Here is a 22,518-nt window from a genome sequence, read left to right as displayed (position 1 = left end):
CTTCCAGAACAAGTGGAGGAGAGTAGCATGAATCAGGAGTATGTAACAATTACATGTAATTACATTAGATTCGTGGCATGAGATGCTTGTCTTAATGCTGCAAAAGTATTTCCATTTCAACTGAATATGTCTTCTTATCAGATCCTGAGGTTCCTGGAGGAGAGCACCACGATGGAGTACAACACCTACAAGCATTCTCACAGCCCTGTGTATAGCAGTGGCTGTAAATGTCAGTTTCAGCCTCATATCCTGTCTATTTAATCAGCTCCAATAACAATATTTTTTAGTTCAACACTTACATTTTATTATTTATTTTTTAAAAGGTGCATCTGGTTTTAAGAGGACTTTTTTCTATCTCAGCATTAGATAAAACGCCAAAGCCTTAACATGATCAAAGCCCACCAGGCCAATGATGAGTGATGAGGTCACGCCCCTCGCTGCCGTTGTATGCTTAGCTGAACCTATGTGTACTTTTAGGCCCTTTACACCTTTATTTGCTACACAACACATGGGAATTTCTTTTTTATTCATCCGGGAACTTACATTTACCTTTCAGCATAGCTGCTCGAGATGAGGGTAGGTACATGAGCTTTGCCTGACGTAAACAAGGACTACTGACGTGCAGACTGACCAATTAAATGTTTACAGAGAAGGTTCTCGACCAATAACGGTAGCGCTACAGTCAGACCGTCCAATCAGAAGATTTTAGGCTATTTCACCACGCCCCCTTCTCACTCAAGCGAACCAATCGGAGTAGGGGAGGGCGGGACTAGTTTGTGAACGGAACGCTTTTCGAAGTTCTATGTAAGCTCTAGAAAAACAAAATCCCGGACGTTTGTGAAATTCCGCCCGGACATTTTTTAAGTCTAAAAAAGAGGACATGTCCGGGTAAAAGAGGACGTCTGGTCACCCTAACTACATGTATGTGTTCCTGTGAAGGGTCCACACAAAATAAAAAAGTAAACACTGTCAAAACATACATTTATATCATTATTAATAAAATAAAAATTATATTAATATAAGTATTAATATTATCATTTTAGTCAGCTGTGAAGAGCATTGGAGACATGTAGATTCAGGTGAATGTAACGCTTAGCTTAGCTGTCTGCTGCTAGGGATGGTTTTATGACATTGATTAGTTGTTTATTCAATAAAGTTTTGAAACTTGTTAGTAAATTAGATTATATTCAAACGAGCTGTTCTGTGAAATATGAACACCCTCTTGAAAACAAACAAACACATAACCAAAGTCATTGTAAATGTTTCTGTTGGTTTCTACAGATGGTAATTTGTTTCGTTTTGGATTTATAAAGAAACCCAGAGCTTTAACCATTGACCTGTGACCTGTAACGGAGGCTGCGCTACAAGAGTTGTACAAGAGTACAAGAGTGTGAATGTTAAGCCAGTTTTCACTTAAAAAAGTGAAACTAACATCCTTTTTAGCACCCGTTTGTAAAGACATTGTCTTGGGTGGCATGATGTTGTTAGTGACACTGCCACATTGCTCCAGGGCCCTGGGGTTGTGGGTTCAACCACTGCCTTTTGCATCTGTGTGGATTTCCTCCAAAACACACATTGGTAGGATGATTGGCTGGGCAAATGTGTCCATGGGTTTAATTGACTAGGTGAGTGTGTGATGCCCTGTGATTGTAATGATCCAGCGCCCTGCCCAGGGTGTGATCCTGCTTCATGCCCAACGATTCCAAGTAGGCTCCAAACACAATGCAATCCTGAATAGGACGAAGCAGTCTCAACAAATGAACCAATGAATTTTTAGAGCTTTACCTTATCATTTTAATTATACTGAGATTTTTATGTGGAATGGTGGAAACCCTTTTAAAAGTGCAGCACAATTTCAAAAACCAGCGCTGTCAGAGTGAGAGCACTTCAGGCTCTACGCCGTTGAAGTATAGGCTAGACGTCAACTGCAAGTTTATTATTAAACAATGTTTTTTGTTCATGCTAAGTGTGTGAGGGAACATTATACAGAGGACATACGTACCTCCAAAATAGCTCAGTTTGATTATGCAAGTGTAATAAAAATGGTGTTACAGAACAGCTTGCGTAATGCTCTTGTATCCATTTGGTGGCGGTATTGCCCTTCTCAAACCACACATCCTATGCCTCCCAGCTGTGAGTCCGTGGACTTAGTACACTGTTATTCAATGTCTCAGCTAAATCAGTATAGCTGATAAGAGGTTTCATTACAGATAATTCAGCGTTTGGTATTGAAAGCCTAACAGAAACTGGCCACACCACCAGTACTGCCTTAATTTCCACAACTTAAAGTGACCTTCAAGGTATAGTTGAACAGCAAAGCCTACCATTTAGAAGGCAACTTTTCAAATGTAGTGCTGTAGATTAACCAAGATTATCTTGCTCCACAGGGACAGCTGGTTCGATGTCCTCTAGTGCTGCCACTTCCCTCATTTGACTCTGCTCATGTGACTGAAGTGAAGGTAATTCTCGGGCAGCTCTTATAACCACCATTTGCACACCTGCTTAAGGACTGGTATCAATTTCAATAATATATAAATTTTCCTCATACTCATTCAAACATTAGGCTATATTTTAATTATGCTGTGTTCAGGAAAGGCCTGCATCGTCACACTTTGTGATATATACTATTGTAATATAGCCTCTACACATTTATATGAAAACAAAGTGTAAAGACCATTGCAGAATCAAGATTGAAGTCCCAACCCAGTAAACAAAGAGCCGTTTATTCAACGTTGAAATAACGTAATGACTGCCGTCTAATCAACGTTCTTTTAAGGTTGAAAATGAAAGTTGAAAAGACGTCCAAACAGACATTAAAAATACGACTATTAGACGTATTTTGGACGTCCATGGACGTTATTAATTGGTCCCGAAATAAATTACTTGTATAAAACGCGTTTTGGACGTCCACTGACGTTATCGATTGGTCACCACTTAACTAACTTATTAAGGTGGAATTTGGTGGTGGACGTTTAAAATATGTCCTTGACGGAGAGACTACTTTTAGACATATTTTGAACGTTCGGGACGTTTCTTGTTTACTGGGAAGACCAGGACAGTGAGAGATTTCACAGGTAAATTTGAGACACTATTCCCTCTGGTTTAAGTTCCAGACATTCTACATCTAATAAGGTGGGCATGTTTGAGGAGGAAAAGTGTTTTAAACTTTCATGTACAGTTACAAATTTTCATTCAGTTGGAATTAGCACAGAAGTGCATTTGTAGCTTCAGTTGTTTAGTTTTTAGCATATGGTTCTACATAAATCTCAAACAGCAAATACAAGTTAATGCTTCCCACTACAGACCAGGAACAAAACAAGATCCTCATCTCGTTCCACGATTTTCAATATTTGCCATTTTTCTACTGTGAGCAGAGAGGAAGCCAAGTTATGGCCATTTTCCCCTATTCAGTAAAATGCCACCAAGGCTTTGTATACACAGACCTGTTCACAGTACGCAAACAGACTAGAAAACTAGCAAATGGTGAATAAACTAATGAATTTAATGGTCATTACAATCAAAAACATCACCTTTAACCCTGCATTTTGGAAGCCTTTGGCAGAATTAATCAAGACTGGCAAGAAACTTTTCTTCCACTTTTATTGACAGTACAGTTTCATATGGTTTCATATGGCTACCAACAAGCCTACAGACACTCCAGCCTCAGTGTAACCCATAACACTTCCAAACATTAGTACAACCAAATAATTTAACACAACCGCTCCTGTGAAATCATGGGATAGTTTCCACCTCCTATGTGAAAAACCTGATTTCCACAGGAACACCCAGTCCAATGTTGTTTATAGCTCAGTGGTAGATAAAGACGAGTGTATCCTCATGGACGGCCATCAGTAGCATGTCACGACTTAAAACCACAATGAATAGTCCTGGTCATTCGGTGATGTTTAACAGTTTTAGTTAGATATTGTTAAAAAGACAGAAAATGAGAAAAACTAGACATTTAATTTAAATATCTTGATCCTCTAGCAACAGCATTACGATGTTGCAGACTTCAGGTATGCAATAAGGTCTGCGCGTTCTCCCTTCTTCTTGATGCCAGCAAAGATCATTTTTGTGCCAGGAATGTATTTCTTGGGGTTTTCCAGGTACTCCATCAAGGTATCCTCACTCCAAATTATTCCTATAGGAATGATCACAGGCAGAAGTAGTTTAAAAATAATTGTCAGTGAGGTTTTATACTGTAAAATATTTCTCAAGAGCAGGACTGCCAAGCCAACAGCATAAAATACTCAACATGAAACATTATGGGTTTCATTTGAAGCAAGTTTGCTCAGATATCCAGATTAACTAATTTATGCCCTTGCCACTTACGAATTCTATATATAATCTATATTCCAAATCCAAATTTTATAAACCTATAACTTACCTTTGCTCTTGTTGGCATCTGTGTAGGAAAAGCCATCTGCCTGTCCTGTCTTGCGTCCAAATAGACCCCAAAGGTTAGGGCCAACTTTGTGTTTGCCACCATTCTCAACTGTATGGCACTGGGCGCACTTCTGGACAAAGACTTTCTTTCCCTTTTCAATGTCTCCCATGTTGTCTGTAAGAACAAAGACAAAATCATGTTGCAAGTGACTAAGGCTTTGCACAGGTCAGTGTTTAATGACTGGAGTACAATGGAAAAATAAACACAGACAAATAAAACTGGCAAATTAACAAGAGCAATACAAACAAATAATTCACTAGTCCTTCCTTGTCCCTCAGTATAACGGTTGGGAGCTGCGGACAAACTAAGGTCATTCAAGGGGACTTGTCTTACATTGAAAATCCCCACAGCTACTGCTAGCTAGTTGTGATACACAGATAGTATTAGAAATCGAAACCGAGTGCAGTTGAATTGGGAACCAAATATGCCGGTAGTGACAGAAAGCCGGCTTGTTAGCATACCAAAGCTAGCTAAAAGATCTCACGACAGAAACCCCCAAGTCTTTGAAAGGGCGAAGGCACAGCTGTAACCAGTTCAAAATAAAATAGTGATTATATTGATCTTTGAGATCTTTCAGTTCAAGAAATAAGAACTCAAATGTGGAAAGGCGAATGGTGACCTGGCTAACATTAACTCAGCCCACAAGGTCGAGCATCTCCAGCTGCAGATAAAGCAACGTTATGGGCCAGTGACTTAAGATATTTAATCTAAATAAACTGAAAGACGGATGGCTAGTGTTAAGGAGATGATAAACCATTATGTATAACATTTAAATCCTGTTAGTACCACAGACGGGTGAGAAGCTAAACCTGAGAAGAGCCTGAGGCTGATGCTAAAATGGCTTCTTGCTCCCTACGTAGTGTCCCAGATAAACCACTCAACAATGACTTCTGCACAAAACTAGTACTTTATAGGTCTACGTGAATGCTACAACACCATGTACAATAACGTACCATGCCTACGTTATTGTTTTGTATGTAAGATTCGGGTACAAAAAGCAAAACATTCCTAACTCACAGTTCACTACAAAGGGAGCAGGGCGCCATTCGGGACGTAACCCATTATGATTAACGTGTTCAGCGTTAACGCTATGTCAGGCCGGACTTTTAAGTCTCGACGTTTAACATTAAAACACGAATGTCTAACTCAGCACGGTTGAACAGCATATTATTTTAACCACAAAAATCAAACATTCCCTTCTCCATGCTAAAACTGCGCCACTGCGGATTTGAAATTTAAAACTAGCTAAAAATAACGTCGATTGAAACCGCCCCATTCAGATATTCTTCAGCCAATTGTGTTTCCCTACACAATATTCAATAGTGTACATCAACAGAAAAATGCGCATGTTCAAAAGGAACTCTTTATAAGAATAATGTTTCAAAAACGGCGTTTATAGATGATAAATTCCCTCACCTCTCGGAGGCGCTTCCTCTCTTCTGAATCAAACCCTGCTGTCGGACTCTGCCGCTCGACCGAAAGAAGGTCACTACATTAGAGGCTCGCTCAGATGACGTAAACCCGCGGCGCCGCCTCGTCATGTGCTTCGGTGCTCGCTTGTGAAGCAAAGTTCGATTCATTTTAACGAATCGAGTCTTTAGAGCTTTAATCAGTCATTGATTCAATCAGACGAAAATCTATACTTTGCTATTTTGTAACTGCTTGGTGCTAATCCGGAGCAGACATGGAGTGACAGATGATCACCCCGGACTTGGTGCCAGTCCACCACAGGAGATAATATACTCATCCAGTCACTTACACCTGTGGAAAATGTTACAATGGCAATAAAAAAAAATCCAAAAATAAATTTGCATAGTATTTTGTACAACTGATATCATTGCATAGGAGGCTTACAGAAATCCAGTGCTAAGACTAAAGTTCATTCATTTCATTATCTGTAACCACTTATCCAGTTCAGGGTCACAGTAGGTCCAGAGCCTATCTGGAATCATGGGGCACAAGGCAGGAACACACCCTGGAGGGGGCACCAGTCCTTCATAGGGCAACACACACACTCATACCTATGGACATTTTTGAGTCACCAAACCATGGGAGGAAACCGGAGCACCAGGAAAAAACCCACACCAAACTCCTCACAGATAATAACCCAGAGCAGGACTTGAACCCACAACCTCCAAGTCCCTAGAGCTGTGTGGCTGTGACACTTCCTGCTGCACCACCGTGCCACCCGTCAAAAGATCAACAAAAATATAAATAGAAAAACCCCAGGTCAACATGCCAATAACAATTTCATATTCTGCTGGCATAGTGAGTTTTTGGATGAATGGAATTCCATGCAGACAGACTAAACTCCTCACTGACAGTGGCCATAGTCAGCTGTGCGACAACGACCTTATTATTGCACCATTGAAACTGTGTGCTGCTAGTAAAATACCCAAGCCAGAGTGAAATAGGAGGTTTGCATCAGGAGGGGCATCCTATGTAAAACTTGGGCAAAGTCTGCCTTCCCTGACCATCAGCAAGATCAGCAGTGTTCAATAATATTTTATGAAAATATTAACAGTACAGACATGACAATAATTATTATTTGCACAGTTTGTGGACATGAGGCACAAACATTCTAATGTCCTTGGGCACCAAGGGATCTTTGTCTTCAAAATGTATTGTGACTAATGAGTCGGTTCAGTGATTCTGCTCGAATAAGGAACCGACTCACAAGCATTCTACGAATTTCATGGCGCTATACGTTGAGCGCACGTAGCCTCGATCCTTCTTTGGAAACCGAGAAGGAGCAGGCGGTTCAGTGGTGGAGTCACATGGGGAACAGTCCGTCCTTAATGGAATGCTGATAAAACAACGTCGGAATGACATCGACGCATTCAGAACAAATGTATACTTTCTTTAATATTCGCAAAGCTTTTATTGAATGGTAACAGCGTTTAGGTTTACAGTCAGCCGCTATCAATTTTGCAATAACCTTTTAGGTTATGCAAGTAGCCTCCAGTCAACTTAATTTGATACCTCTTTACAGCACAGGGCGGCTCGTAGTATCTTATTACAATCTGTACACAAACTCATAAATTCATATAACGGCCCTTCCTATATTAAAATTATCAGTTAAAGTAAATAAAGTTACCAGAAAACTAATCATCAACAGCTGTCTCCAATAGCCACGCGGAGAGAGCTTTCCCATGCAGGGACATATGGCAGGTCAGTGGACAAACAGCGCAGTGGAATATGGGTAATCTGATATCAGTTTGTGTACATGGGTTGTACACTACACTTTGCAGTGCGTTGTGGGATTGTTTGGAGGTACACCTCCAGGGTGTGTTCCTGCCTTTGTGCCCAGTGATTCTGGGTAGGCTCTGGCCCCTCCGCAACCCTGAATTGGATAAGCGGTTTCAGACATCCATCCATTATCTGTAACCGCTTATCCAATTTAGGGTCGCGGGGGGTCCAGAGCCTACCTGGAATCATCGGGCGCAAGGCGGGAATACACCCTGGAGGGGACGCCAGTCCTTCACAGGGCAACACAGACACACACACATTCACTCACACCTACAGACACTTTCGAGTCGCCAATTCACCTGCAACGTGTGTTTTTGGACTGTGGGAGGAAACCGGAGCACCCGGAGGAAACCCACACAGTTACCAGAGAACACACCAACTCCTCACAGACAGTCACCCGGAGTGGGAATCGAACCCACAACCTCCAGGCCCCTGGAGCTGTGTGACTGCGACACTACCTGCTGCGCCACCGTGCTGCCCGGTTTCAGACAATGAATGAATATTTACCAGATGAGTTTGTGAAGCAAAGTTAATAACAATAATTTACATTTTACTTTAAAATGGCTGAATGGAGGTTAGCGTTTGAGTGTGTGGTGCCTTGCAATGGATTGGTGTGTTCCTGCCATACACATTTGCAGTAGTTACATCACTGAATGGATGAAAGAAGGAAGAGAGGGTGGTCTCTGACTTCTGCACAACACAGCACTCTACTGTGGTTACAACCTGAGCCCTGGTCAGATTATGACTAAAACAAAATAGATATCTCTAACTTTACACCAGCAAAGTTTAAAAGATGAAGCTCTGAATAATATGATGGATTTATTTTACTCTACCGTGTTCAACAGCCTGTTATGTCTGATTTCACATTTGTTGATGTGTTTTAACAGATGCTCACTTAAGAGTCAAAGAACCATAAACCACACATTGGATTAGGAGTTTTCTTAAGTAAACACTGCAAGGAAAGGGACGTGATGCTTGTGTTTGCACACAACTGAAACAGTTTATGAAAAATCTCAACAGATTAAGAATAGGTTGTATAAATACTTCTAGACAAAGATAGTACTATACACCTGACATACACTGACTAACTACATGTGAATAATCACCCTCCTAAACCACCCTCACAATATAGTGGGTGAAATTGTTTTGTACACACAGTTGCTACGTTTTGACTCACTTCACAGTGCAGTTGGTCTCTGCTACAGACATTTTGCCCACAAGTTGACAGAGAGTCTGATACATTCAGTGCGTTAAGCTGGCCCCACCGTCAGGACTCTACCAGCTGCATTCTGTAGGGATGCCTCTTTCTACATGTCATGCCTAAATAGCACTATTGACTGGGATTTGGACTTCACTGAAAAAAAAATTATTTTCCTGCAGTAAAAGGCAATGCAAGACTACAGTGAAGGTAATTGTTACTATATTCTGATAACTGATATTCTACCTTATGCAAAATGAAAAAAAATGTGTGTGTGTGTCTGTATATGAAACCCCATATTGTTATGTCAACCAATGTCATTCAACAAGACTCCTCACCTATTTCTTCATTTAGGAGAAGGACAGGTTCATTTTTCTCAGAAGTGGAGACACTCTAGCAATTCATTGCAGGCGTATGACTCACAAATAATATCAGCTCTGCAGTGGTCCTGTGAGGATCCTGACCATTAAGGAGAATGGGGCTTTTAAAAAGTATGCAAAGCAACAGATGGTTTTGATAAGCCAAAGAAAGTTTCTTATATAATAAGGAAAGTTCAGTACCTAACAGAATGCTCAATGCCAGTTTGCATGTAGAGTTTTGCTCATGAATTCAAGTGTCAAACTTGTAACAAAATTGCTTTCAAAACATTTCTGGGATGTAACCAACAAAAATCACCAGCCATTTTTTTCAACTGTTGGCGTATATGCTTTAGGCACAAAGCTTGGGTAAGTATTATTTTTTAAGCTTGAGCATTCCTTGCACCATGATGGTTTTACTACAGTTTTACTACAGTGCCTGTAAAGCTTAGAAAACCACTAGCTATATTTATTTCTTATATACTTAGTTTGTTAGTTGTTTAAATGAAACATGAAAGCAGTAAAGCCTTACTCATCCGTCCTGAAGTAATAAGGGGTGTTTCAGCCTAGACTGAATGAAACAAACAAACAAACAAAAAAACAGGGCAGCTAATCAGACCAGGTGCCCTGTTATTTTTTATACTGTTTTAATGAAGTAAAATGAAATGAACCTAGATTTCCTCAGTGTTGCCCTAGCATTGATACTGCTACAGTAAATGTAGTTTAGTTCAAGTTCAAGAAGTTTATTGTCATTTCAGCAGTATACAGTGTTTACAGTACAATAGCGTTCCTCCAGGACCAAGGTGCTACATAAAACAATACACAACATTAAAGTGCAACTAGTGCAAACATAAAACAGTGCACACACATTAAAGTGCAAAAGACATAAAACATAAAACAATACACAACATTAAAGGGCAACCTAGGCAAAGCTAGTGCAAACATAAAACAGTGTATACACATTAAAGTGCAAAAGACATGGTTAAGAACATACAAAACATTATCCATACAATACAATACAAGACAGTGCAAAACCATAAGTACAGGGGGGGGGGGGTAAGACACTGCAATTTAAAGTGTATTTGTGCTGTAAACGGTAACTGGATGTAACCATGATGTAAACAGGATATGTGTAAACAGTACACTCGTTTTCCGTATATCATTTAACTAGGGTGACCAGACGTCCTCTTTTACCCGGACATGTCCTCTTTTTTAGACTTAAAAATGTCCGGCCGGAATTTCACAAACGTCCGGGATTTTGTTTTTCTAGAGCTTACATAGAACTTCGAGAAGTTTCGTTCACAAACTAGTCCCGCCCTCCCCTACTCCGATTGGTTCGCTGGAGTGAGAAGGGGGCGTGGTAGCCTAAAATGGTCGATAATTCTTATTGGTCGATAACCTTCTCTGTAAACATTTAATTGGTCAGTCTGCACGTCAGTAGTGCCCCCCCCCCTTTCATCATCTCAGATCTGGTCACCCTAAGTTTAACTGATCTTGCTATAAGATTATATTTCTCCTGTACACACTCCGCACATGAACCTTCACATACGTGTTATGATCTGTGAAGGAAAGAATGAGATGGCATGTGTTGGTGTGTGTTATGTCTATTACCCATGAAGCAGTGAGATATTTTATATAACAACGGGAAGCTGTTCTAATATGACGCAGATTGGGCATGTTTTTCTACAGCCAGTCCACTCAGCTGCTTTGTAGAGCTAAAGGGCTCGACCGCTCCTTTTGAAGGTAATATCTGCTTCAGTGAGGCTGTGTGTGGCTGACAGTCAAAAGGGTTAAATCTAGCTCATGACATTGCATTATGGGTAAGTGTCAGACTCAGATTCTGTGATTTACTGTTCAATTATCTGTTCAATACCAGTTCTAACAAGCCCTTATGTGAATTTCTTTGTCATTTTCCCTCGGGACTACATTAATTAGTTCAACTACATTATTAACTGTGGATTAGGGACTTATAGAGTCAGACCTGTGTGTGTGGGGATTGGTTACAGGACCCCATGTCGATACCAAACCTGACAGTGTCCACTAGAGTATTATTGGAATATAACTTATGTACATCCTCCCATATACTTAAGATTATTTCTAGATTACTTCCAATACCTTTTAAAAGCTATTAAAGTAAAACTTTATGGAAATTTAAGTGTTTTCTGTCTACGATTTGTTGTTTGGAGGCCTATTTTATATAGTAATGGAGTGGCTTTTATATCAGCCCACTTTATTAGAAGTGAAAATATCAACCATTACATTTTCATATATATATATCATTGCTGTAAACTTCTTCCCTTCTGTCAATGGCCATGTGATTATAAGAGGAAATTGATGAAGGGCTTGAAATAGAACTGAAACATGATCTTAGAGTTTAGTTTTATAATAGGGTTTTATGTAAAAGACTATAATGTCTAGGTTACATTCTATAGATGTATATGCCCATTCATATTTCAGATCAGTGAAGTCATAAGCAGTGCACGTATAAGAAATCAACTGGGATTCTTCATTGCCTTAGGTTTCCCGCTCTCCCACACCCTGCGGTCGTTTACAACTTCCTGGCTGATGTCAGAATGCGATAAACTACGCCTTCTACTGGTCATACGGCACACCACAGTTGTTTAACTAATCAGTAACAGGACAGTCTCTCCCTATGCAACTCTGCCCTCTAGTGACCATGTGTAAGAAGTTGAGTGGTGAGGATGACTTTTTTTTTCTCTTCATTTTCATGTCCAAAGTTTCTAGGACCGAATGTACGGTGTACATTTTAGGACATCTTCAGACCTCAGCGTCAGTACTCAGGCATTGAACAGAACGGCATCATTCCTCGTACGAAACGACATCAAATCTCGGGAAGACCATCGTCATGTCTCAGAACTCGTGTAATTAAACACCAGGCTTCAGACCACACTGCCTCAGCCCAAACTCCCTCAGAAAAAAAAAACCTCAGCCCAAATTCATTTAGCCTTCAGTTGAACGTCAGTTGGATTGAATTAGAATTTTAAAAAAAATCTTAGATTGTTTTGTCTACATATCCTTCCTCCCATTGCTGAGCATTTTTTCAAAGATGAGCTAGCAGTGGAGTTATCAACTAGCGGAGTACAGTTACTATATAAAGACTGCTGACGTGCAGACTGACCAATTAAATGTTTACAGAGAAGGTTATCGACCAATAACGGTAGCGCTAGAGTCAGACCGTCCAATCAAAAGATATTAGGCTACTTCACCACGCCCCCTTCTCACTCAAGCGAACCAAACGGATTAAGGAGGGTGGGACTAGTTTGTGAACGAAACTTCTCGAAGTTCTATGTTAGCTGTAGAAAAACAAAGTCTCGGACGTTTGTGAAATTCCGGCTGGACAATTTTTTAAGTCTAAAAAAGAGGACATGTCCGGGTAAAAGAGGACGTGTGGTCACCCTAAGTAAACCAGCCTCAGACCTGTAGCTGTTACATACTATATATAAATATTTTCATGCTGTTTTTAAAAAAGCAGCCCCTAAGAAAAAGTTACAACCCTGTGGAACTAGGACAAAGCTCACTAAAGAGCAGCTGAGTAAAATGGCCAAAAAGTTTACTGTTTTAAAAGTTACTGAAGTAGTGTTTAAGTTTTTCACGAATATTGTTACTTGAATAAATGTAATAAAATATAGTGGAAAGAACACTCTAGTATCGAGTTACTTCATAGGATTCTTGTTAATATTCAGACTAGAGGAGAATCACAACCTGATAAAGCACATAGACACACACACACACACTACAAATTTAAAAATTACAACACAAAAACTTTAACAGATTAAACTATATTTTTGTGCCTGTATATGTGTAATGTTTTTAATGTGTTCTCACTTAAATGTATGTTCGTATCCTTAATTTTGTTATTACTGCCTTTGTTTGCTTCCTGTTTACTCTCCTGTGGTTTTTGGCTTATCTGGGCCAAGGTTCTAAAGTTTTTCACAGGGTGCAGATGCTTGAAACCTGCACTGATATTCTGACACAATTTATTCATTTAAGGAAGGCAAACAATTTAAGCCTTCTAGCTTCGTATTCAATCATCTTGTTCTACTTTAAATAGTGGACTGCAAAATTCAAACAAGTGGGGATTATGAATAAAGCTTTAAGCTCAATATACCGCAGGGTACTATTTAACCTGAGCAGTTTTATTGTATATAACTTAATGTAGCCAACATGAGCTGAACTTAGGCTTTGTGGGTTTGATATCATGGGCTCTGAGCAGGTTGGTACCCCTACAAAGGCCAATGAGTTCTGCTTTTTTCTGTCGGAATAGGCATTTTTAAATTTAATGTGGTCAATATATTGGTAGTTCACTGAAAGGAATCTGTTACTTTATTAATATGAAAGAAATGGTCTAGTTTTCATCATGACCAGAGTACACATAATGTCTCAGACAATGGTCTTTACTCATTTGGCTGTAGCAAGTCACTGTTTTAAATGTTTCTTAAGAAAAATGGGATAACGATCATTGTTGGGTCTTAACCCATGGTCTACTGCCTGCCAGTTTACACTACTGCACCAACATACGTAAATTACAATTAACAACTATAAACTGAATTAAGTGCACACTCTTCTCTGAGACATTTTCAGCTGCTTGTTGTTAAATGTTGTTTAGAGAGATTTTGTATTTTCAGGTGGGCTGCCCCGCTCCGGGTGTCTGTCTGTGAGGAGTTTGGTGTGTTCTCCCTGTGTCTGCGTGGGTTTCCTCCGGGTGACTGTCTGTGAGGAGTGTGGTGTGTTCTCCCTGTGTTTGCATGGGTTTCCTCCGGGTGACTGTCTGTGAGGAGTGTGGTGTGTTCTCCCTGTGTCCACGTGGGTTTCCTCCGGGTGACTGTCTGTGAGGAGTGTGGTGTGTTCTCCCTGTGTTTGCGTGGGTTTCCTCCGGGTGACTGTCTGTGAGGAGCGTGGTGTGTTCTCCCTGTGTCCACGTGGGTTTCCTCCGGGTGACTGTCTGTGAGGAGTGTGGTGTGTTCTCCCTGTGTTTGCGTGGGTTTCCTCCGGGTGACTGTCTGTGAGGAGTGTGGTGTGTTCTCCCTGTGTTTGCGTGGGTTTCCTCCGGGTGACTGTCTGTGAGGAGTGTGGTGTGTTCTCCCTGTGTCCACGTGGGTTTCCTCCGGGTGACTGTCTGTGAGGAGTGTGGTGTGTTCTCCCTGTGTCCACGTGGGTTTCCTCCGGGTGACTGTCTGTGAGGAGTGTGGTGTGTTCTCCCTGTGTTTGCGTGGGTTTCCTCCGGGTGACTGTCTGTGAGGAGCGTGGTGTGTTCTCCCTGTGTCCACGTGGGTTTCCTCCGGGTGACTGTCTGTGAGGAGTGTGGTGTGTTCTCCCTGTGTTTGCGTGGGTTTCCTCCGGGTGACTGTCTGTGAGGAGTGTGGTGTGTTCTCCCTGTGTTTGCGTGGGTTTCCTCCGGGTGACTGTCTGTGAGGAGTGTGGTGTGTTCTCCCTGTGTCCACGTGGGTTTCCTCCGGGTGACTGTCTGTGAGGAGTGTGGTGTGTTCTCCCTGTGTTTGCGTGGGTTTCCTCCGGGTGACTGTCTGTGAGGAGTGTGGTGTGTTCTCCCTGTGTTTGCGTGGGTTTCCTCCGGGTGACTGTCTGTGAGGAGTGTGCTGTGTTCTCCCTGTGTCTGTGTGGGTTTCCTCCGGGTGACTGTCTGTGAGGAGTGTGCTGTGTTCTCCCTGTGTTTGCGTGGGTTTCCTCCGGGTGACTGTCTGTGAGGAGTGTGGTGTGTTCTCCCTGTGTCTGCGTGGGTTTCCTCCGGGTGACTGTTTGTGAGGAGTTTGGTGTGTTCTCCCTGTGTTTGCGTGGGTTTCCTCCGGGTGACTGTCTGTGAGGAGTGTGGTGTGTTCTCCCTGTGTCCACGTGGGTTTCCTCCGGGTGACTTACTGTGAGGAGTGTGGTGTGTTCTCCCTGTGTCCACGTGGGTTTCCTCCGGGTGACTTACTGAGAAGAGTGTGGTGTGTTCTCCCTGTGTCCATGTGGGTTTCCTCCGGGTGCTCCGGTTTCCTCCCACTGTCCAAAAACACACATAGGTATATGGTAGGTGGATTGGCGACTCAAAAGTGTTCGTAGGTGTGAGTGTGTGAGTGAATGTCTGTGTGTGTGTGTGTGTCGCCCTCTGAAGGACTGGCGGCCCCTCCAGGGTGTGTTCCTGCCTTGCGCCAAATGTTTCCGGGTAGGCTCCGGACCCACAGAGACCCTGAACTGTATAAGCGGTTACAGATAATGAATGAATGAATGAATGAAAGGTGGGCTGCCTATTGCCCAGATTGGCCCTATGTTTTACCCATCCTGGTCATATCATTGACCCTGGAGAGCATCAATACATTGGACCAACAATTACTTACAAGTTAATTACAAGTTTTGTACCTTAATAGGTACAAAACTTGCTGCCCAAACATGGATTTGTTGGCTAGAGTCAATACTGTACCTCATGGAGGTTTTGACATTGCGATATTTTTATTTTCTTGTCAAAATGAAAGACTCTGGTGTGACTCCATAAAGCTCTGAATTTTACAGAACTAGGAGCATGTTACTGCCCACTTCTGCTAAAAGGGGATAAAGGGTCTTTAATGAACAAGCCAATGAAATATTTTTAGAGAACCAAAAGTGAATTCTCTGTGGCATAACTCTAAATGAATGAATGAACCTTCTTCATGTGCCTTTGAGACTCTAATCCATCTGTTACAGTGAACAGAATGGTACAGTGAACTTTGAATGTGTTCTAGGATTTTCTTTGGCCAGCAGAGAGGGCAGTGGTAGTGCAGAGCCAGGAGTGCTGCTCTAGACCTTCATCAACAGTACGATTCTGTTCATGAAGCTTGGTTAGATATTTTCAGATGGTGGAACTCTCTGAACATAAACATGTTGCTGTGATAACAACATCTATGTGACAGTGGTGCTGAGAATGACCACTGTATTCAGAGTAAGACCTGACCAGTGAGTGGAACAGATGTTGTTTGTGCATACTCTTGGTTATGTGGTAATTTTTTACTCTAGGCCTTTTGTGCTGTAGCTTTATTTATAGGCCAGTCTACGTGTTGGTTTATACGTGCATCTACAAAAATAGGTGCCAGAAGCAGAAGTGCGTCTGTTATGAGTGAAGCTTGTGTCATTGTAGGGTGAAAAATGTATGAAAAAACAAAAACCCAAAATGTACATTAATTTACTTCAGTTTAGTAATAACTTTGAAACCAGTAAACAGAAATAATGCAATGAAAATATCCTAAACTGCTCTTCAGTTACAGAATGCCCAGTCAAAATATTCATTATTATTTAGCATCTGAAAAAAGCAAAATTATTATATTTTAAAATGTAATAATTTTACAGAATATTACACAAACTCAACAATGAAATATCAGATATTCACCTGTAAATGTGTCCTTTTTAAAACGTTCATTAATTTTTCATGACCAAATACGAAAAAGCACATTCAGTTATAACTGTTTGATTTGCAAATATTTCAATTATTTGTCTCTTTCCTTTTTTTACAGACAGCTACTTTCAGACCCATTGATAAGAGATTTTTCGCACAGCAGCAGCACTTACAGAAATATCTGTGAATTTTCCTTATGTACGCCAATTGTCTGAATTGAATATCTAATGTAAGGTAAATAAGGTAGTGATTATGCTTACTTTATTCATGCTTATTTTATTTACCTTTTTATTTTCTGTTGAATTTCAGTCATTGTCTACAAGCACTTATCCAGTTCAGGGTCGTGAAGGGTCCGGAGTCTACCTGGAATCTTTGGGCACAAGTCAGGAACACACCTTGGAGTGGGGTGGCTGCGGCATTCATTCGCAGGGCATGACACTCACATATTCACTCACATACTCACCCCTAGGGACACTTTTGAGTCTCTAATCCACGTGTGTTTTTGGACTGTGGGAGGAAACCTGAGCCAAACTCCTCTCAGACAGTCACCCGGAGTGGGGCTTTGACCCACAATCCCAGGGCTTTGGAGCTGTGTGATAGCGACACTACCTGTTGTTCTGTTGAAATTGTATGGCTTTATATAAAACAGCTTTTTTCACCACTTTAGAAATATTCCTTTTCATTTTTTGTTTGGAGCTTTCTTTGGGTTATTATTAGCTTTATCATAAGAGAGTATATTTCGCCTTTTGTTATCAGGATTATCAGTTTCCGGAGGCTCACAATTCCACATTTACAAAGTGTAACGTCGGTGTAAGTTGAAGTCAAAACTACAGTGATTTCATACACTGAATTTTATTTAATAATTAATCAAAACCATATAGATGCAAGTAACACTTATGGAACATATCTAGTCCTCCATGTTGCTCGACATACCTGAATAGCTTTTTTATACATGATATATCAATAGAGAAAAAAACACAGTATCATGAATCATATTGGAACCAATGAATAAAAAAAACAACAACATAAGAACCTTATAAAAAGCACTTAAGCAAAGTGTCACACTTCATGAGGTGCAGAGGAATTCCAGATCTTCAATGAGCTACAGCAGGATATTATATTTCACAAAGTGTATTTTCTTTATACAATTTTACTCACTTCTTCATGTACAGATTTTTTTAAAAGCACAGAAAAGAGAATCTAACCATTTGAAACAGTTCATCAAATGTATCCTTTATCATAAAGCCTCACAAAGCAATAAGGAAACAATAACAGAACAAAGCTTAATATTGTCATTTGAGAACAGGAAAATATCGTCCAGGTTCAGAGGGTGGTCAGGGAGAGAATGAGGTTGTTGTCTCAGTCTCAAATCCTGCCGAGGACTTCCGTTTGCCGTAGGAGTATATGACGTACCTCTGGCTGAGGCATCCAAGATCTTTCATCAGCTTAAGCAGGTCGTTGCGAAACTTCACTCCAATGAAGGCGTATAGGAAGGGGTTGACACAGCAGCGCAGGAAGGCGACGCTACGGCTCACATCCATGGCATAAAGGAGACTGTTGTCGTAGTCACAAACCGTGGTGTTCTGTGTGCTTAGGCCCATCACCACATTGTATGGAAGCTGAGTGACCACAAAGACTACTACCACGGCAAAGATCACTTTCAGGGCTTTGTTCTTCTCAAAGTTCCTGGCTTGCTCGAGGGTTTTGATGATACAGCTGTAACAGAAGATCATGACCAGCGCTGGCAGAACAAAACCAAGGACCATCTGACTGATCTGCATGGAGAATCGCAGGTTTTCATGCTCTTTGCTGTATGGCTCACAGGTTTGGTTGGCACTGACATTGGAATAGATGATTTCAGGCAGCGAGAAGACCACAGCTATCGCCCAAGTGGCCACTGAGGCTATTCGTCCATAGTAGGCAGCACTAGACCTGCAGCGGTGTGCTGACACGGCTTTGGTGATGGAGAAGTACCTGTCCACACTGATGCAGGTCAGGAGGAACATTCCACTGAAGAAGCTGATCTTGTAGATGGCAAACATGGCTTTGCATGGGACTAAGCCCAGATTCCATTTGGTGATGACGCTGGCAGCCCAGAAAGGCAGAGAGAGAGCAAACAGCAGGTCAGCCATTGCCAGGTTCAGCAGAAACATGTCTGTCATGGTCTTAAGACGCTGGAAATAAAGGTAGGTGAGGATGACCAGGAAGTTTCCCAAGATAGCCAGGCAGCAGATAAGGCTGTAGATTGAGGGCAGAAACCAGGATCGGAAGTTTCGATTGCCATCTTTGTCACACGGACTGATGTACTTGTCATAATCAACGGTGGCGCCATAATCGTCTAAAATGTCTTCCGTCACATTAGATCCGCTTACCTGAAAGAATTTAAATCACAGATGGAATCAGATATTAATATCAGCATCAGTATTAATATCAGTTTTTTTTATTTGTTAATAATTCAAGAAATACCTGGAGCACTCCTGTACCTGCTTATTACTGGCCTCATAATAATTCACAAGTGGATTTCAGCATACTTTCATCAGCGTGCTAATGACATCATAGTCATCAAACAATTAATTCAGTTATCTCCCATGTGATGTCATTAAATCAATCAAAATACAAATGTAAACAAAAACTAAATCTAATTTATGTTCACTATGTTTTATTATTTAATATTAAAGTTTTTGATGTTAATTGTGAATTGGGGACATCTCAGAAACCTGTTTATGTTTACAAAACAGTTTTTTTCTTTTTTTTAATGACATTTCATGCTTTTGAGAAGATCCGACAAAGCAGGGTTGCTGGCATTTTTAAAACCATCCTGTCACAGCTGGTCTAAGAATGGTACACCAACCAAAAAATATTCATCCAACAGCATCCTGTGGGCAGCCCCCAGTGACCACTGAGGATGCACTCTGTATACACTCTGTATAGCAACAAATTAGCTAATGTCATGAGCTATTGATTTCCCATCGGAAACAACAAGGTGCAGTGTCTAAAGTAATAAGCAGTGGGTGGACACAGAGTTTTTAACTCCAGCAGCACTGCTGTGACTTATCCTCTCCATCCCCTACAATAATGGTTCTGCTGTGACATTGTCCTAACCATTGAAAAACAGGATGAAGGGGGGTGGGGGGTGTGTGCAGTTTACAGAGCTAGAGTGTAGTTTTAGAACTAAAATTTGTTTAAAAAAAAAAAAGCACTTGTATGTTCAGTGGAGCTGATAAAATGGATGTTTTCATGCTGTTGTTATCATTATCAGTGTAAAGATTAAATTTAAACCACAGTAGCTTATTAAGGGGCATGAAAGTTTGTCTAAGTTTTAATATGGACACAAAAATGTTGATAAAAAATACTTTAATTATACTTTAAAACTTTAATAATATTTTAATTAAAAAACTACTTTAATTGTATTTGTTCTCCGTTAAGATCAGAGCAAGATTGAGCATCTGTACTAGAATTTGAAAGGTCTCGCCCAATATAAAACTACATAGGTGAGAAAAAGCACAAGGGTGTTAAGTTTGTCATGTTAGCAATGCATGTGTAAGATTGTGCAAAGTGTGATGTTTGCACCCTGGTTCAGTTTACATTACCTTAAAGTGGCAAGACCACATCAACAGAATAGGACCAAAAGCTAGCAATGAAAAAGACAAGAAAATTTGAATTAGAAATCAGATTTGTTATCTAAAAGTCTTAACTGAGTGATCAAGCGTGTAACTAAACTCTGAGCACGTGATTGAATCTCACAAAGCTTTGAAGTCACCCACAGAGATAAAAGTTTTACACTAAGGTTCCAAATACATTTCCTGAGATAGAAATTTCTGGATATCAGTTGGGCTACATAGTTATTTGGCTGGTACTCACCCAAGAATGAGTTCATGTTTCTGAATGAGCTTGTATTTCAAATTCTTTTCTCGACTGGTTAGAGCACAATGATCGGTGATGCTTACTGCTTCTCCCTCTGTTCAGTATGGAACCACAACTCTTCTTTGAAGCCACAAACAGAGGAAAAGCGTTTTAACCTCAGCTACCTCTGTTTCGAGAAAAACAAGATTTCACCATTTATCTGTACAGAGTTAAAGCAGCTTTTGACACAGTTGTCTGACTTCCTTTGATTGTTTTTTTTTTTTTATTATGCATTTTTCCTAACTTGTTGTAGAAACCACTGTTATGATTACATTGTTTATTAACACTAATGTGGGTTTTGGAGATTATACGTAAATGTTTGCAGTATATCTGTTGCTCAGTAAAATTGTTAGTCCCTTTTCAGCCCTTGTTTGAGTGGTCAAGAGTGTGTTGAGTTGGGATGAATGGATCAGACACAGCAGGGTCACCTTTAAACACTGTCCGCTCTATTAGACACACCTACGTTTTGGTCCACCCTGTAAATGTAAATTCAGAGATAGTTGCTTATCTGTGGCTGTAGGCTAAATATATGTGGTTGGGGAATTAAGCACTGCTGTGTCTGATCCATTTGTATCCATTTCTGCTTTGTAAGCTCCCATGAGGCTCATACGCTTTTATGGAAACATGTTTGTAGAAGTATTCATATAAATACAAACAAATAATCATATGACTGATCGGGTGATTGAGAATAAAGAAGGAAGAAAACAAAACAAAGATATCGAAAAAGCAGCATTTCACTACTGTGTACCACACATTTGGCGTAAACAGCCTTATTCCCTTATTCTCAACACTGGCTGAAACCAGTTGTTGTGATCACAGCTGTTATGATGTGGTATTATGGTCAAAGCATGTCATAGACATTTCATTAAATCCCCAGAGAAGTGTGTTAATTTGTGGAAAAAATGGCTATAACATGCCCCATTTTATGTTGTTGCTCAGTCAATTCATTATTGAGCATTTTGAAAGTTCAGTCTGCTTTGTTGAAGTAAAGAAACAAGAAGAAACCTAGGTTTGCCAGACCGCCATTAGCAATATAGCCATTGTCACAGAGGTGTTTTGGCATTTCAAAAACAGGAAAGCACGAAATACATAGCCTTGTTATTGGAAGTTCTGGAGAAGCTTTGGTGCTTCATATCAATGTCTTTGTTTACATTGTGTGATTGTGTTGTACAGAAAATATGGAGGGCAGGACTAATAAATGCAGAAATAAAAAAAGGAGCACAAAGTTTTGTTCATAAAATATAACACCAACATCCGTATTTTTCTTGTTCATTTTATTTAAAAATAAATACTATGATCTACCACCAAAGAACAAAGAAGACCAAGAACATTTTGATGATTTTAAGAATTCATTCATTCATTCATTATCTGTAACCCTTATCCAGTTCAGGGTCGCGGTGGGTCCAGAGCCTACCTGGAATCATTGGGCGCAAGGCGGGAATACACCCTGGAGGGGGCGCCAGTCCTTCACAGGGCAACACAGACACACACACACTCGATTTTAAGAATTACAATTATTTATTCAATGTAACATGTTAGAGTAAAGCATGTGAAGTTTAAGGAGGCTGTGTGCAGTTATATGGAGTTTTATAAACACACTAACACCACAAAATGTCTCCCCACCACTTTCTTTTACAATATTTCAGACAAAGACACACTCACGTGAAATAAGACAAATTCAGCTGTCCTCCTCTCTCTGTGAAGTATAATACGTGTGTAAATGTTGCGGAGTTCCAAGTCGTCCTGCTCAGCTTGTGGACAGCAAACATCCATTTATTTATTTATATGACATGTTGTAAATGACGCTGTGCAGCTCCACTGGGTGATAATGCTGTGTTTGAGGCTCTGAGTTCTTTGAGTTACTGAACGTTGACATGCCCACAGACGACGCCACGGTTTGCGCTGAAGAATCTATTCTTCTTTGGTTCCAGCTGGGATTTTTTTATTGTTTCAGTGGAATGTCCATGTGGAAACTCACAGAACT

At 40.5% G+C, this 22,518-nt stretch overlaps 2 protein-coding genes and 1 long non-coding RNA gene across 3 annotated transcripts; 1 reads left to right on the top strand and 2 right to left on the bottom strand.

Annotated features, from left to right (window-relative positions):
- Nucleotides 1–3,573: 3,573 nt before the first annotated feature.
- cycsb (cytochrome c, somatic b) lies at nucleotides 3,574–5,997 on the bottom strand. Its single transcript, XM_066665544.1, has 3 exons — nucleotides 5,864–5,997; nucleotides 4,388–4,561; nucleotides 3,574–4,141 (listed from the first exon to the last, which is right to left on the bottom strand). The coding sequence occupies exons 2-3, from the start codon at nucleotides 4,554–4,556 to the stop codon at nucleotides 3,996–3,998; spliced, it is 315 nt and encodes a 104-aa protein (XP_066521641.1). The 5' UTR covers nucleotides 4,557–4,561; nucleotides 5,864–5,997; the 3' UTR covers nucleotides 3,574–3,995.
- Nucleotides 5,998–10,769: 4,772 nt separating this feature from the next.
- LOC136690810 (uncharacterized) lies at nucleotides 10,770–17,249 on the top strand. Its single transcript, XR_010801786.1, has 3 exons — nucleotides 10,770–11,070; nucleotides 11,769–11,946; nucleotides 16,941–17,249. It is a non-coding gene; the product is annotated as an uncharacterized lncRNA (long non-coding RNA).
- Nucleotides 17,250–17,482: 233 nt separating this feature from the next.
- Nucleotides 17,483–20,707, bottom strand: ccr7 (chemokine (C-C motif) receptor 7). Its single transcript, XM_066665962.1, has 3 exons — nucleotides 20,493–20,707; nucleotides 20,222–20,262; nucleotides 17,483–19,003 (listed from the first exon to the last, which is right to left on the bottom strand). Exons 1-3 carry the CDS (start codon nucleotides 20,506–20,508, stop codon nucleotides 17,966–17,968), a joined length of 1,095 nt encoding a protein of 364 aa, XP_066522059.1. The 5' UTR covers nucleotides 20,509–20,707; the 3' UTR covers nucleotides 17,483–17,965.
- Nucleotides 20,708–22,518: the final 1,811 nt, after the last annotated feature.

This window comes from Hoplias malabaricus, chromosome 3, assembly GCF_029633855.1.
Source record: "Hoplias malabaricus isolate fHopMal1 chromosome 3, fHopMal1.hap1, whole genome shotgun sequence".
Taxonomy (NCBI): Eukaryota; Metazoa; Chordata; class Actinopteri; order Characiformes; family Erythrinidae; genus Hoplias; species Hoplias malabaricus.
This window is presented reverse-complemented; position numbering and strand designations above follow the sequence as displayed.

Bases quoted from the DNA above. Each gene is read 5' to 3' on its own strand.
- cycsb (XM_066665544.1), bottom strand. From the start codon at position 4,556: ATGGGAGACATTGAAAAGGGAAAGAAAGTCTTTGTCCAGAAGTGCGCC. The intron at 4,142-4,387 runs GTAAGTTATAGG...TCATTCCTATAG, and splicing joins AGATGCCAACAAGAGCAAAG to GAATAATTTGGAGTGAGGAT.
- ccr7 (XM_066665962.1), bottom strand. The intron at 19,004-20,221 runs GTAATGTAAACT...AAATTCTTTCAG, and splicing joins TGTGGTCTTGCCACTTTAAG to GTAAGCGGATCTAATGTGAC.